Here is a 14,669-nt window from a genome sequence, read left to right as displayed (position 1 = left end):
CGGGCTGGCCATTCCACAGGGCACCGGCCTCCTCCCTCACTCGGGGTGACGAGCGGGGCGGACCCGGCACCTGATCACTGGCGCCTTGCCATGGGCGGTAGGGCTAGGGCCCCGAACGGGCAGCTCTCCAGCCACAGCTCTCAGGGCTGCCAGCCAGGCACAGCCCCAACGTCGGAGGACACCCCAGCACTAAGTGGGGTACCTGAGGGGCAGCGAGGGCTCTAGATGCCCTTGAGGTGGCACACGAGCAGACGCCATCGGCGGCCCTTCCGTGTGACTGCCGTGCGCCCGTCACCAGCACTGCTGGGTCCTACTCAGCTGGAGCCAGCACAGGGCTGTGGCTGTGCATCCTGGGGGGCGTCCCACACGCGCCAGCAAATGCCCCCGCGGCTGCACCCCGCCCACCCAACCTCCACCGCCCGCCTCGGATCTGCAGCTCCCACCCCCCAGAGGGGCCCTGCCTCCCCCAGAACACCGGTGTCTCCATGATCAGCCGACACAGTGTGAACACACAGGCCTGCGTCTCCTCGATCATCGGCCCACACAGTGTGACCACACAGGCCCGCGTCTCCTCGATCGGCCCGCACAGTGTGACCACACAGGCCCGCGTCTCCTCGATCGGCCCGCACAGTGTGACCACACAGGCCTGCGTCTGGAGGACAAAGTCTGACCAGCGTGGAACCCACGCAGCCAGCGCCTCAGCCAAGCTCCGGGACGTCGCCCTGCCAGAGTCTCAGCACTAAGCAGCATGCGGAATCCATGCGCCACAGGGCCTCACGCAGTGGCCCAGGGGTGCAGCCCCCCACCCCGCCAGTCCGGCCGCGCCCCTGAGCCACGGCCTCCCCGCCCCGCCCGTTTCCGAGAGAGGACGAGAAAGCGCCCTTACTGGTTCCACGATGGCCGGCTCGCCCTTCTGCCCCTTCTCGCCTCGCGGTCCTTCAATCTGAAGTTCACAAAACGCAGGTGGAAAGAGAATGAGGTGGGGGAGGGAAGGTTAAGCCAGGTGACAGCCAAGCGGTAGTTACGCTTCCGAGGCAGGGCAGCTCCCAGCAGCCGCCCCAGGCCCAGGGGAGCGAGGCGAGCAAGGCGCCCCCACAGTGCACGAGCTCACCCCCAGGCCCCGCACCCACCCAGCCCCTCACCCCCTCGAAGACGGTGTCCTGGTTCGCCGGCATGCCCGGCCCAATCTCAGATGGCGAGACCGTGGGGTCATAGTAGGGGTCGTAGTAGTTCTCGTCCAGGTTCTTGATGGTTTCTTCCGTGAACTCCCCGTCCAGGTCAGACGTCCCTTCCCCTGGGGGCGGAGCTGGCTGAGAGGGAGAGGGAGAGGGCAGCAGGGGTCATGCAGAGGACGCCTGGACAGAGACGCCCCTCCCTTCCTGGCTTCAGGCCTCCAGGGACAATGGCCCCCCGCAGCCTGGAGTCTCAGCTGTTGGCAGACAGACCTCCGGGGGGCTCTTGGTGGCCTCTTCACAGCTTCTCCCTCTCACTGTGGGAAGCTGTCACCCAAACCCCCAGACACCCCGTGGCTAACTAGGGTTGCTCCGGGATCGGCAGGCCTCCAGGCCCGGGTCACAGGCCCTGGGTCCACACCCACTGGCAGCGGAGTGCAGGCCCCTTGGAATCCTGCATGTCCGCTCTGTGGTGTCAAGAATTCAGCAGCACACGGTGGCCGTCTTTCTGCTTTTACGGGCCGTGGAGCGTGCTGGACTCCTCCCTAGTCTGAAAACTTGGCAACGACCCGACCCGGGGGCGGGCGCATTAGTGCCTCCTCGTAAACGAGAACAGAGATGGCGAGAGGGGACGTCACCTTCCACAGTCACTGGCAGAGACTTCAAGAAAACCCACATCGGGACCTCCCTCCTCACGTCTCTCTGCTTGTCCAGACGCCCAGCTGTGTACCTGTCCAGCCTGACCCCTCCCAGGCCACAGACAGAGACACCGTCTGCCAGCACACTGAGGTCATCCATCCCCCTGCCCCCCAGCCTGAGCCCCGGGAGGCCTGTGGGCAGGGCCCACGTGGCACATGAGATGCTGACGAGGGATCGACCCAGCAGTCAGCGGCCCCAGCCCCGCTCGGCCTCCCGGGGGAGCAGGGGCCACCCAGGGGTCCGCCTGCCCCAGACAAGCCCACTCAGGAGGAGAGCTTTACGTTGGAGCCGTTGGAGGTGCCAGCCGTGCTGGTGGGAACTCCGGCCCCAGGGCCGTGGTCGGGGGGGTGGTCGGGGTCCTCCAGGCCCTCCACGTAGCTGAGGTCCTCGTAAGGGGGCGGCGTGTAGTAGTCCTCACTGGGCACGTAATCGTAGTCCCCTATGCCGGGGTCCTCCTTCCCGGCCCCCTCGCTGGTGTCGGGCACTGGAGGGGCTACCGTGGGGGGCAGGGTCGCCGCCTAAGAGCCGGGCAGAGAGAGGCAGGGCTGGGGAGAGGGCCGGCATGGACGCACCCAGGTCTCGGGGTTCCTCCGTGGCGAAGCGTGGGTCCCTCAGCCAGACATGGGCTTCAGGCGTGGCCGCCTTGGCCCGGGGGTGCTCGGGATGGACAGAAACCCCCCAAAGCACGAGAACACTCCCAACCTCGGGCAATGTGCTCTGGTCTCCGGGACATCCTGTGGGAGGGGACTGTGCCCTGGGCGTCACACCTCACCACAGAGAGTCCCTGCCCAGCTCGCCCCTAAGCACGAAGCACGTACGAGCGTCTGTCACCCAGCCCCTTGCTTCCCAACAGAGCTTCTCCCCGCCGCCTCCAGCCTCCTCACATCCTACACTCACGGTGGCCACGGTTTCTTCCCGTCCCACCGCCCCGCGCCCCGTGGCCTCCAGGGACCAGCAGCCTGCCCGCCCAGACCTCGGCAACCTCTGTGGTCTCCCTAGCAGCTTCCACAGGCTCCTTGGTGGGCGTGGGCTCCTTGTTCGGGTGGTCGGGGTCCTCATAGTAGGGGTACTCGTAGTAATAGGTCTCGCCTTCCCCTTCTCCGTCTGGGTACTGCAGGAGATGGGGCGTGTGAGGAAAAGGGGCCATTGGGGGACCAGCCTGCTTTCCTCTCCACGCTCTGGGCTCGGCCGGGACGCGGGGACACCGGAGAGCCAGGCCCGGCTGCAGGACGCGCCCCGTGCGGCCTGACTGCGCTCCTTCCCCCCTCTGCACGCCTCGAGAAGCTGAGCTGACACCGTGAGAAAGCCAAGGGAGGAAACGGGGAGGCCCATCCAGGTCCCCAAGAAACTTGAGTCCTAAGACATCCGTCCTCATCAGAACCTGAGGACCAGAGGACCAGAACCCACAGACTGTGCTGGCAACGCTCCTGCCACTCAGGATGCTCTTCACAGTCACTGCCACTCTGGAGGTCAGAGGACCTGCCCTCTGCAGGGAACAGCGCTCGCTGCCCTCCTGCCTGGCAACCTCCAAGACAGCCCCCCCCCAAGGGCACCTGTGGCATCTGCGCTCAGACACCCAGCCTAGGTCATGAGCCATCAGGTAGGAGAGGCACCTCACTCTCATCATCAAAAACCCCTCTGAAGCTTAAAGAAAACGGTCCTCGGCAAACATCGTTTGTGGATCAATCCACAAGGGTCCCACGGCTTCTGTGTTCCTCCGCCCGCACCCCGCCGGCCAGCCCCACGGCCCCCGCCAGCAACCGGCCCGAGCCGACTCACGTATTCATCTGGGTTGGGGTCCTGGGACTGCGGGGTGTCGGGGACGGCAGTGTCACAGTCGGGGCTGTAGTGTTCGCAGTAATCGTAGGCCGCCCGGTGGTCTGAGACGAAGAGTAGCTGCTGGATGTCGCCCTGGACAAGGATAAAAGCCCTTGAACACGTGGCTCACAGGGACCCACCTGGGGACCCGGGAGCCGCCCGGCACTTGAGAGGAGAAGCCTGTCCTCGGACACCCACTGCTGCCCAGAGCCACTCAAGGCCAGTTGGCATGCTCGCCCATCACCCATCTGTCCATCCACTCACCATCCGTCCATCTACTCACCATCCGTCCACCATCCATCCATCCATCCATCCATCCATCCATCCATCCATCCGTCCATCCATCCGTCCATCATCCATCCATCCATCCATCCATCACCCATCCGTCCACCATCCGTCCACCATCCGTCCACCACCCTTCTACCATCCACCCATCCATCCATCCATCATCTGCCCACCACCCACCCACTCCAGCACCTAACGCAGAGCTTCCCTCTCCAAGTTGTCATTCTCCATCTCCCTGGAGCAGCAGGGCTGCCAAGCTGCCTCCTTCTCCGTCTCTCTCTCATTCTCTTACTCCCTCCCTCCCTCCCTCCCCCAGCCCACTCCTCCCTCTGGATGTCAGAGGCTCCTGGCTCATGTTTCAAACTCTCCAGCAGAAGAGAACCACATCAAAACCACATATTTATTTAGCAACATGACTTGTAGTTCAAATTTCATCCAATTCAAATAAAATATTTTCTCCTGTCGACTGGCAGCTTGACATCTGACTGTATGTTTTCCAAATGCAGTTACTGGAAGGGAGAGGAAGCTGGGCGGGTACCTTTGGGAGGCACCTGTGACCACTGGATGTGCCCCGCACATGTGTCGCGGGGTCCCAGGGCGCCAGCCCAGCACCAGGCACCCAGCGAGGCCACGCTCGCGCCAACCCGGCCCTCAGCCGCCCCGGCTCGCCTCCCGTCTGCGGCCCACTCCCCACACTGCAGCAGACTAAGCGCGGGACCGTGGCCAGCCGGCCGCAGGGACCTACGAGCCCCCTGGCCCCTGGGCCGCGCCCCACTGCACACGCCTGCACCCAGATAAAATCACCTTCCCCACCAAACCCTTCAGCGGTGTTCACACCACAAAAAGTGCTCGTTTGTTCTGTGGGTGCCCTTCTCTGAGGGCGGGGTTCTAGCCACCTTCCCCCATGGTGGAGAAGGGGAAACTGAGGCACAGGAGTTCAGAACCCCCAGAGGCGCAGCCAGGACTGGCAAGGGCCCCTCCCTGCCTTCGCCCGAGCTGCTGCCGCACGCTTCGAGCCAGAGGCAGCCCCTGGAAGGCGCCCCCCCCGTCCCCGGGGCACCCTTCCGTTCCTGCTGACACAGCAGGTCAGAGCCGACGAGCTTCTCTCTGAGGCACGGGGGCACGGGCGAGACTGTCCACTCCAGCTGTCCACCAGCCCGGTGACCCCAGACAGGACGTGGCCTCCGGGAGCCTGTGTCCCTGTTCGGCCACAGGGGACGCTGGCCTCCCCCACCGTCCTGCACACCCTGTGGGCCGGGCAGAGAAACGGCCCCTGCACCGAGAGGCGCCGCAAGGCCAGAACCCTAACGGGCCAGCTGCCTGGCCTCGCACTTCGGGCCAGGGATGCTCGACGCCCGTGCGGCTCCCGCAGGGAGCTCGTCTCCCTCTGCACTGCTTCTCGCTGAGACCAAACGCGGCCTCGGGACCCTTCTCCAGCCAGGGGTCCCGCAGCCACCACCAGGGAGCCCCCTCTCCCGGGGATCCATATCCGGATGGGAACAAACAGAGAGGCTCTGCCCTTGACCTGAGGGAGAAGGTGAAGAGATGTGATGGCCTCTGGCCGCTGGCCTCGAGGGCTCAGGGGTGACACCGGGGAGCCTGGACTGCGTCCCCCCACAGCAGCTGGCACAGACCCTGTGCACTGCCCCATGCCACCCCGGTGTTCCACGTTGCTGCTCATGGCGCCTCTGGACATGGCTGACTTCTCGTCCTCGCCTTCGGGCGCCCCGGACGAGCCCTCGGCTGTCCCCGCGGCCTCTCCAGGATGGGACCGCGGGCTCCTTTCTCCTCTCTCCCCGTTCCACAGACGCATGGACGAAGGCTCACAGAGGGTCCCTGTCCGAGGGGCACAGAGTGGGCTGCAGGTCACCCCTGCAGCCCCTGCACCAGACTGCCTGGTTCCCTTTGAGTTCGAGTGCTGTGCCCTGCGCACGTGACAACCTTGGGCTCCCAGCTCTGACAAACGACACTGCCACTTCACGCAGGCAGCCCTCGGTGGGCCCAGGCCCTGGCTCCCCCGCCCCGTGAACACAGGCCACACTTGGCTCCACGCCTCGATCCCCATGCCAAGCCCTTCAATCTCTCGGTTTGGCTCTAAGTGGCAACTCCAGACCGGGAGGCCCCGTGCAGCTCGCCCCGTGGTGGCCCCAACCGCCTGCCCAGAGCAGCAGGTGCCCGCTGTGCCCGCGCTGTCCCTCGTCCCCACGACGACTGTTTCCTCCCTTTACGCGCCTCGTTTCTGCCCTGCCAGGCCAGTAGAGCTCTGCTGAGCTGCTAGAAGCGTCCACGACTATGCCGAGTGTCATCGTGGCCACTGCCCTCTGCCGCCTCAACGCCTGGGAGCAGCAATCAGCGGTCCATCTCCCTGCCGCGGACGGGCTGGGCGGCCTGAGGGGCCGTCGGCCCCTGGGACGCAGGAGAACGCACGCTGTCCCTGGCCCTGGCTGAGGCAGGCGCATTTTGCTGAGAGATTCAGTTCTGCCTTTTCCGACATGAGATTTCATCCAGCGGGGGCTTCTGTCACGAGCTAGGGAAACTGCGGTTTTCGTCGGAGAGCTTCGCCACCTTGGGGACTGGGCAGACGGGCGACGGCCCAGGCCCCAGCGAGGGAGGCGCCGCTCCTGCTGCCGCGCCTCGCTCCCTCTCCCGTGCCCCTGAGCACTGCGTTGCTCCAATGTGGGCAGCCAGCCCCGCCCCCCCCACCCACCACCCCAACCCAGCAGGCCCCGGGGAGCCCTGCGCTTGGCTTCTCCTGTGACTCTGTAGCCTAATTTTAGCTGGCACACTTCACACTCGTAAAGGAGGACACGCAGATGACTTCAGGGGACAAACGCTTCCTGTCCAAGGCTGCGGGAGGGGTGGCCGGCCAGTGTGCTGCCCATGGCGCAAAGCCGAGAGGAGGGATGGACCTTCCTGCCGCCAGCGGGCTCCGGCCACAGCCGGCACCCCTTGCGGAAGGCGGCCAGAATGAGTAAGGCCCCATGACCGGGACTTAGAGAGGGTGTGGAGCCCCCAGCTCAGCTCTCGGGGGACAGAGGGAGGACGGCGGCAGGGGGGGCCAGCACACCCGGGCCTGCGTCCCAGCTGGTGACACCCAGATGGGCTCCCAGAGAGATGCCGGGTACAGCTTCTGCCCTGCGGACACGGGCAGCCACTCGGGGGCCAGGCTGTGGGAGCACGGAGCCCGCCCACCTCTGCAAACAGGAGCCGGAGAGAGACTGCGTTCCCCACGAGAAGTGGAGTCAGCGCCCACGTGCACAGGGCCCGGACGTGCGGAGGCACAAACCACCGCTGTCCGCCCGGCACAGCTGCCTCTGCTGGACGTGGCCAGCGCAGTGCCCGGGGACACCAGGCCCCCTCCACGACAGGTCCTGACACCCTGGGTGACTCCGCACACAGAAGCCGACCTGAATCCCCTGCTCGAGCTCCCGTGGCCCAGACAGATCACATTTAAAATCCGGCTGTGATCCCGTCACCCACGAGTCACACGATGGCCCAGGGCTCGCTGTCTCCAGCATGCTCGGGACCCGGCAAAGTCCGACAGTGAGTCCAACACTGCCCAGGCAAGCGTCAAAGAACTACCTCCACGTGGCAGGAAGCCACTTCCTGCTGTCCCCAGGTCCCGCCTCCCCGGTCTCCCTCTGCGACTGCCCCCACTCCACGCCCCTGCCGACCCGTCCAGTTCTCACCTGCTCCTCTAGCCCCTACCGCTCGAGGGTGTCTAGGGTGGGTCTGCTCACAAGGGGACCGGGGCAGGGAGGGGGATGGTCCAGTCGAGCCTCATCAGACCGGACGCTGGCTGCAGTGCCTCAGGGACTGGTTTAGTGAACTCAGAGCGCGGACGCTTCCTCTCAGCCGAGGGGCGGAGCAGCAGAGCCAGGGCGGGGGCCGGGCGGACAGGCCTGCCTCCCCGAGAGCCCGTGCGGTTCCGTGAATGGCGTGGGACTCACATCCTTTGTCGGCTGTGGGGCCCTGGACACTGAGCTAAACAGCCCAGCCACAGACACTGGTCGCCTGGGCAGCACATGAGTGAAGCCACCTCCCCCGCCTCTGGACTTGCAGAGCAGCAAGCCCGTGTGGGCCGGGCCGACCACGGGCGTGGGGACATGCACTCTGGAACAAGCGCCACCGAGCAAGGGGCGCAGACCGTGGCACTACCACAGAGGGCCGAGGCGCTGCTGGCCGGCAGTGGCCTGGGCACTGAAGCCCTCTGTCACCAGCCGTGGGGTTTTAAGGACGTCACTTACTCTGTCCAGCCTGGTTCTGTGCACATGTAAAGAGAATAATAAGATCTACCTCACGAAGCATCCTGGGGCTGGTCGGGGCGGGGGGTGGGGGGGGCCAGGCGCAGCCTTGGGAGAGCCCACAGAGCCACCCCGCCGGCAGATTCTCCGGCACCGTCTCCACATGGGACCTGCTGCGTGTCTGCACACTCCATGGTGCAGGGTGACTTGGCCCTCCACCAGCTCCCCAGAGCCCTCCCAGCTCCCCCGGCCTCGGGACAAACTGGCCCCTGACAAGGGGAAGGACGGGCTGCCAGGGGAATCGGTGTCAACGTGCCGGCCCCTCCAAGTGGTTACAACGCAATGTTGTTACTTGGCCTCTGTGGGAAGGTCAGGAGTTACGTCACTTTAAATTCAAGAGAAATAAAAATCGTCTCACTCGAGGCAAGATGAAGTGTGGCTGGGAATATGAGGCCAAGCACCCGACTTTATCGTTGCCCTACGAGGACGAGGACAAAAGCAAAGAAAAGACTTAAAAAGAGAGAAAAAAAAGATGGCCCGGGACCACGGAGGGGCTCGCATGGCTGCTGGTCGCATCGTCTGGCGTGCACACAGCTGACGGCCAGGAAAGGCCAGGGCCTGGAACACGGCGCCTTCAGAACGGCTCGCGGCCCACGAACCCCACTTCCTGGCAGCCACTCTCCCCAAATCGAATGCCATGCGGGGGTGGGGGGCGGGGGGGGCGGAAAGCCCTCCAGAACTCTGGAGGGACTCCTGGCCTGCCGTCTCTGTCGGAAGCCCGCCCACCTCCGGCCGCCCCGGGAGACAAGCAGAGGAGAAAGCGGGCTGTTCAATTGGAGACTCATCTCGCTCAGGATTAACTGTTTATAAATTGTTTCCGATACATACCAACAATAGGGACCAGTTAGGGAATGCTGGCCGGGAGCCACGTGTATGCACGTCCCCACCCACACAACATGAGGGAAGTACTGTTATGGTCCCCGTTTATTAAATGGGGCCACTGAGTCGCAGACAGGCTGGGAAGCTCAGCCAAGACCGCACGGCTGGCAAACGGTAGGGCTGGGGCCCGAGCCAGCCTGCCCTCTCCCCCCACGGGCTCCCCGTGTACTTGTGCTCAGGGGCAAACGGCCTCTCTGCCTCCGTTAGAAAACCGAGGAGACAGCACTTGCTTTGGAATCCTGATAGATAAAGCTTTTTTCCTGAATCTTTCCAAAAAAAGGCACACCATGAGCACAAAAAAGGCACTAGAAGTGACTAAGATGTGGCCCAACACAGAAAAGCACCCGCACGATAAATCGATCCAAACCTGCCACACGCTGCCGGCCTCGGCACAGGCACACGTCGGCACACGTCGGCACACGTGGGCACGCGTCAGCACACCTTCCCGCCTCCCTATCCAGAACTTCCACCGAAGGGAACGTGGGCCGCGGTGGCGTCAGCAGCCCTGGCTCCTTGAGCAGGCTGGTGAGCCGAGCGCATCACAGGCGAGCCCCGCTAAGCCCCAACACCCCTCAAGGCACCGTCGCTGGTGCCGCGTTCCATAACTGAGTCTTAGGGCTCACCAACGCCGCCTGCTTCACCTGGCTCCTCCCACCAGCAAGAGGCCTGCCGAGCAAAAACTCCATCTGTCTCTGCCAGCCGCCCCAGGAGAGCCCGGAGCCGCCTCCTGCCTGGCCAAGGACGGCCCCGGTTGTCCCCCAGTTCATCCTGGGTCTCTGGGCGCTCAGAGGTGTGTCTCCGCCACTTACGGACACTGGCAGTGCCGCTGGGATCCAGGCGTCAGCCCAGCCCGCTGTCCCGAGGCTCGGCTGTCCCGGACACCTGCACGAGAGCCCCAGGCGGGCAGGGCCATAGATGTGGCCCTCACAGCAGCGCCCCGCCCTCCCCCACTCACGCAGAGGCGGCTGTCCTGACCCCTCCGTGGCCACCCACGTCAGGCCGGCTGGGCTGCATCCCGCATCTCCACCTGCTCCGACTGGACTGATGTCCAGGACGGCGGCTGACACTTGTCGAGAACGAGGAGGGTAGGGTGACGGTGCGTGTTGTAGTCGTCCTCATGTCATTTCTGCCACATCTTACAGAGGGAGCAGCCGAGGCTCAGACACATCAGAGCGATGTGCCCAAGGCCACACTCAGCCCGCGAGAGTGCGGCCCGCAGCCCGGGGAGTGGCCCCAAGGACTCGTCTCATGGCTCTGCCCCATGTCCCCAGCACGGCCTACAGGGAGGCGGCTTCGGGATGTCACTCCCCCCATGTGCTCCAAGGCTCAGGGCCAGCTGGTCAGCCCGCCCTCTCCGTCGGCAGCCACCGCCATTAAGGTAGCATGGAGCAGTGAGCACGCGCTCTCTCCCCTACGGTGCCCACAGCAGGGCTTGGGGTCCGGCCGACACCCATCCAGCGCAGCGGACCCCACTTGCCAGGCGCAGGCACGGACCGGGGACCCCACCCCGGGCGTGAGCACTGGCAAAGCGGGGGCTGGTGGGGCAGAGGGCGGGCCGCGCACAGCCAAGTGCGTGAGCGAGTCCGGGGGCCTCGCGCTGGCTCACGGGGACTCTAGGAAGAAATGCTGCCTGTTTTGTCCTGACTCTGGGGACCCCGGGGATGGAAGCCGAGAGCTGGGGAGCCCTCAGAGACCACCCAGCCCAGCAGCTTCCAAACACACTTGAGCCGTGGGGCGAATCTCCCTCCACGAGCCCAATTACGTAATGGCAGGCAGGCCCCGGAGGGCCCTGGTCGGCACCTGGCCCCAGCACGGGGAACACGGGTCCCTGAAGTGCCGCCTGGAATGCGGGCTCCAGGACCCCCCGCAAGCCCACTGCCACAGCCCCTTGGGGCGCGGGCCTAGACGTCGGCACTGGCTCAGGCTCCGGTGGCTCCGACGTACTCGCCGGGCACCTGCGGCGGTCACCTACATCTGGACGCGCAGTTCACCAGCACCACCTCACACTGAACCCCGAATATGACAGAGAGAAACCCGAGCTCTGCGGGTGGAAGCGCAGGCTCCCCGGGCTGCTCTGCCCAGCGCCCGAGGCCTCTCCCCGGCTGGCATGGTAGCACCCCGAGTCATGGCAGCCCGCGCCCTCCTGAGGAGGCTCCACTCGCTGGCCGAGCTCTGCCCTCTGCGTCCACCCGGAGGGCAGCTGGCCCTCATCCCGGGATGGCCCTCGGATGTCCGAGGCAGGAGTCTGCATGCTTCCACCAGCCTCGGGCCACAGTTCCCTGAAGCCCCCTGTCTTCCCCAGCTGGCCCCCAACACCTCCAACACGGATGTCAGCCCCTTGGACGAAGGCAGCCACTGCTGCCCTCGGGTGACCCCTCCAGTGCCACAGGCCACAATCACCCACTGGGACAGGCACAGAGGCCCCCTCTGAGCAGCGAGTGCTCGCCAGCGTCTGCCCCAGGTGGCACCAGGTGGCACGTGGGACGGCCTGCCTTTCCTGCTTACCTCGAACACTTCCTCGTCCAGGATCCGGGTGCCAAACACGATGATGCCGTTGACGTCGATAATGGGGTGGTCGCTGCGGCCGAGGAATTTAGTGGCCTTCTTTTTACAGTCCAGGACCAAGGTGACGTTCTTCTTGTGGATGCTGAGTGCGATTCTGTGCCACCTGTACAGAAACGGACAGCCCAGGCGGGCGGAGGGAGCGCCTGTCACGGAACGCCAGGACAGGCGGCCGTTGCACGGCGCCCGCGACCCGAGGAAGCTGTGCTAGTTCTCTGCACCCAGGCACGTCTGGGCGCAGCTCCCAGCCACACCGCGTGCTCCGTGACAGGCGCTCCACCCCCAGAAGCCTCGGGCTGCCCGTCTCTGAGACGAGCCCAGCCGTCTGGACCCACGAGCTCACGAGGAAGCCCCGCACGCAAACCCTGAACCCGGAGCTGGTCCGCCAGCGGCTCAAGTGCAGGGAGACACGCGGTTCTGCCGCGTGCGGCCTGTCTGGGCCCCCAACGGCAAACCGCAGGCTGCCGGACACCGAGTGTGGCGGGTGACAGCGGAACCGAGGGGTGCGCGTGAAACGCTCAGTGAGAAACGCAGGGTCGCGCCCCGGGGGTTCACTGCACGCGGCCTCGGACACATCAGCCACTTCCAAGATATCGCGGTTTAGGGGTGCACGCAGCACGACTCTGGAAAGCCCCGCCTTGTTTCAATATTCGCTCCCACACCTAATGACTCGGTGCCCTGGGCTTCCTCGGGCCCTTTCTGAGTCACGGGAGACTGACCACGTGGCCCTCTGCCCCTGACGCTAAGAGCAGCAGTGATGCACCTCGGTGCGTTTTATGAAAGGCGATGGAGGCCCAGGGAGAAGGGGGACTCCCAAGAGCCACGGAGAGCGATCTGGGCTCTCGGGACTCCAAGCCCAGTGCTCGCTCGCCCTGCCGTCCACCTGCGGGCGTCTCGGCAGCTGCCGTCACAGCCCCTGCCTGGCCAGCGGGACCCTCCAGACGGAGGGGGACCGGGCTGCCCGGCGGCGCCCACTTACTTGCCGTCCGACAGGTTGATGCCCCTGAACAGCGGGTAGTCTTCCGGCCCCGGCTTCCCTGTGTGGTCCTCGTACAGGAAGACCGGAGAGCGGCCCATCTCCAGGCCGACCTGCTGGATGCCCTGCTCGTTGTAGATGGAGACCAGGAAGGCCTGGCTGCCCTTCTTGGCTTTCACAGTGGTGAGAATGGAGAAGTCCTCGGGGAACGCAGACGCTGGAACAGAGGACGGCGGTCAGACGGCAGTCGGGAAGGCCCCGGACGTGCCCCCGACTGCTCTCTGCCAACGGGCCGGCTCAGGGGCCTGGCAACCTGGCAGCACAGGGCAGCCCGCAGCAAGCTGCCACACAGCTGCCCTGGTCAGACAGCTGCCCCCGGTCAGATGGCTCCTGCAGCCCCGCCTCCCTCTCACCACCTGTGCGAGCCTAGCCCCGCCAGGGCCCAGTTCAAACGCAGAGCTGACAGGCCCTTCCAGCTGTGAGCCCTCCGTGCTGTCTGCTCAGGTCCCACACTCAACACAACTGCATGTAAACCCTAATTAGAACCTTCTAGAACGGGAGCTTCCTATGGCCAGGGGCTGTGTCAGATGCGCCTGGGGCCCCTCCTTGGTGCCTAAGGCCGTGCCTAGCAGAGTGTGTGTCTACAGTGCCCTCCGGAGGGAGGTGTCGGGGGGGCGGGCAGCAGGCACAGCGTCCAACTGCAACTGCACGGCCTGTCATTTCCTGGCTGGCATCGAAACAGGGTTAAAAGAGAAAGGAATCAAAAGACTTCAATCTAGATTAGAACGAGAGAGAGAGAGAAGGAAAGAAAGAAAGGCAAAAAGGAAGAAGGGAGAAGCCCTGTCGTGCCCACAGGCCTGCAGCACCGGCCAGAAACCCCTGAGCTCACTGGAAGCCGGACCCAGTGGCTGCAGGTGCCCGGGCCTGCCCCACCCCGCCTCCCCATTGATCCCAGGGGTGAAGTCAGCAGTTCTCCTGCCACCTCATGGAACCTGCAGTTCTGCCGAGAGCCTGGGGGCCGATCCATGCACGGTCAAGCCAGCCAGAACCGCTCGGCCCACCTCGACATGCCCGACGGGCCGGGAGAAGCGGCACCCAGAGGTGTTGGGTGCACACGCTGGGTGGGGGCGAGGCAGGCCTGCGGCTGCACCCTCACGCCCAGGCCCGTTGCACAGAGCTGTGGGTCTGGCTCGGGGCCGGGTGAGGGAGAATCCATCATCAGAGCCTCTCCTGCTTTAGAGCAGCAGCAAGGTCGACCAGCGGGCCCCAGAAGGCCAGGCCCCGTGGGTGGTGGAGCTGGGCCAGCGCCTCCGACAAGGAAACCGGCCATGGGCGCCCTCTGCTGGCGGAATCATTACGCAGCCAGGCCGCTCTGCTTCTGGAGGTGGGAGCAGGATGCAGAGCTGGTGACGAGGGCACCTACAAGGGCCCCCAGCCAAGGGCACCCTAAGACTTCCGAGGGGTGGAGGAGAAAACTGCCTGCTGCATCCTCGGTAGGACCCGGGGTGAGGGCGAGAGGGGGCCACAGCTGCTCCCAACAGTGAAAGCGAGCAGGCCCCCAAAGGCCAGCTCGCAGGGCCGTCTGAGGTCTTGAGGCTGAGACAGAGGTGACTGAAATGTCTACCCCATGGGCCCCCTGACAGGTGCTGACAAGTGCTGACAGGGAAGGGCCTAGGTGCCCAGCCAGGTGTCGGCACCTGTGTTAACGAGTTGGATGCCAGGGTCTGTTGGCTGCACTCAGTGTCATGGCCTGGCCCTGCCCAGGGGGACAGTTCGAGGCCTCCATTCCCCAGGGCTGGGGACAGCTCCAGGTGGCAGGTGGAGATGGCCAGCATGGCCATCAGCTGAGGAAAGGACACTTTTTTTGAGGATCCGACTCTGGCTACTTCCATTTCAGGACGGGAGGCGTTTCTTTGGGAAGGGGTCTGCTGAGGCGATCTATTGTCACAGCCATCGGCTTCACACTGTCCCTCC

The 14,669-nt window shown here is 65.0% G+C and overlaps 1 protein-coding gene across 2 annotated transcripts in view; it reads right to left on the bottom strand.

The window, feature by feature from the left end:
* Positions 1-14,669, bottom strand: part of COL5A1 (collagen type V alpha 1 chain) — a 117,080-nt gene that overhangs the window by 65,299 nt on the left and 37,112 nt on the right. For both annotated transcript variants that reach the window (XM_016128784.2, XM_016128785.2), the window contains exons 3-9: positions 12,699-12,912; positions 11,663-11,825; positions 3,651-3,782; positions 2,845-2,982; positions 2,153-2,389; positions 1,143-1,310; positions 887-943 (exon numbers count right to left, since the gene is read on the bottom strand). In XM_016128784.2, coding sequence (XP_015984270.2) covers positions 887-943; positions 1,143-1,310; positions 2,153-2,389; positions 2,845-2,982; positions 3,651-3,782; positions 11,663-11,825; positions 12,699-12,912 — 1,109 coding nt within the window. The remainder of the gene's footprint in view (positions 1-886; positions 944-1,142; positions 1,311-2,152; positions 2,390-2,844; positions 2,983-3,650; positions 3,783-11,662; positions 11,826-12,698; positions 12,913-14,669) is intronic.

Source organism: Rousettus aegyptiacus, unplaced genomic scaffold, assembly GCF_014176215.1.
Source record: "Rousettus aegyptiacus isolate mRouAeg1 unplaced genomic scaffold, mRouAeg1.p scaffold_m13_p_3, whole genome shotgun sequence".
Taxonomy (NCBI): domain Eukaryota; kingdom Metazoa; phylum Chordata; class Mammalia; order Chiroptera; family Pteropodidae; genus Rousettus; species Rousettus aegyptiacus.
This window is presented reverse-complemented; position numbering and strand designations above follow the sequence as displayed.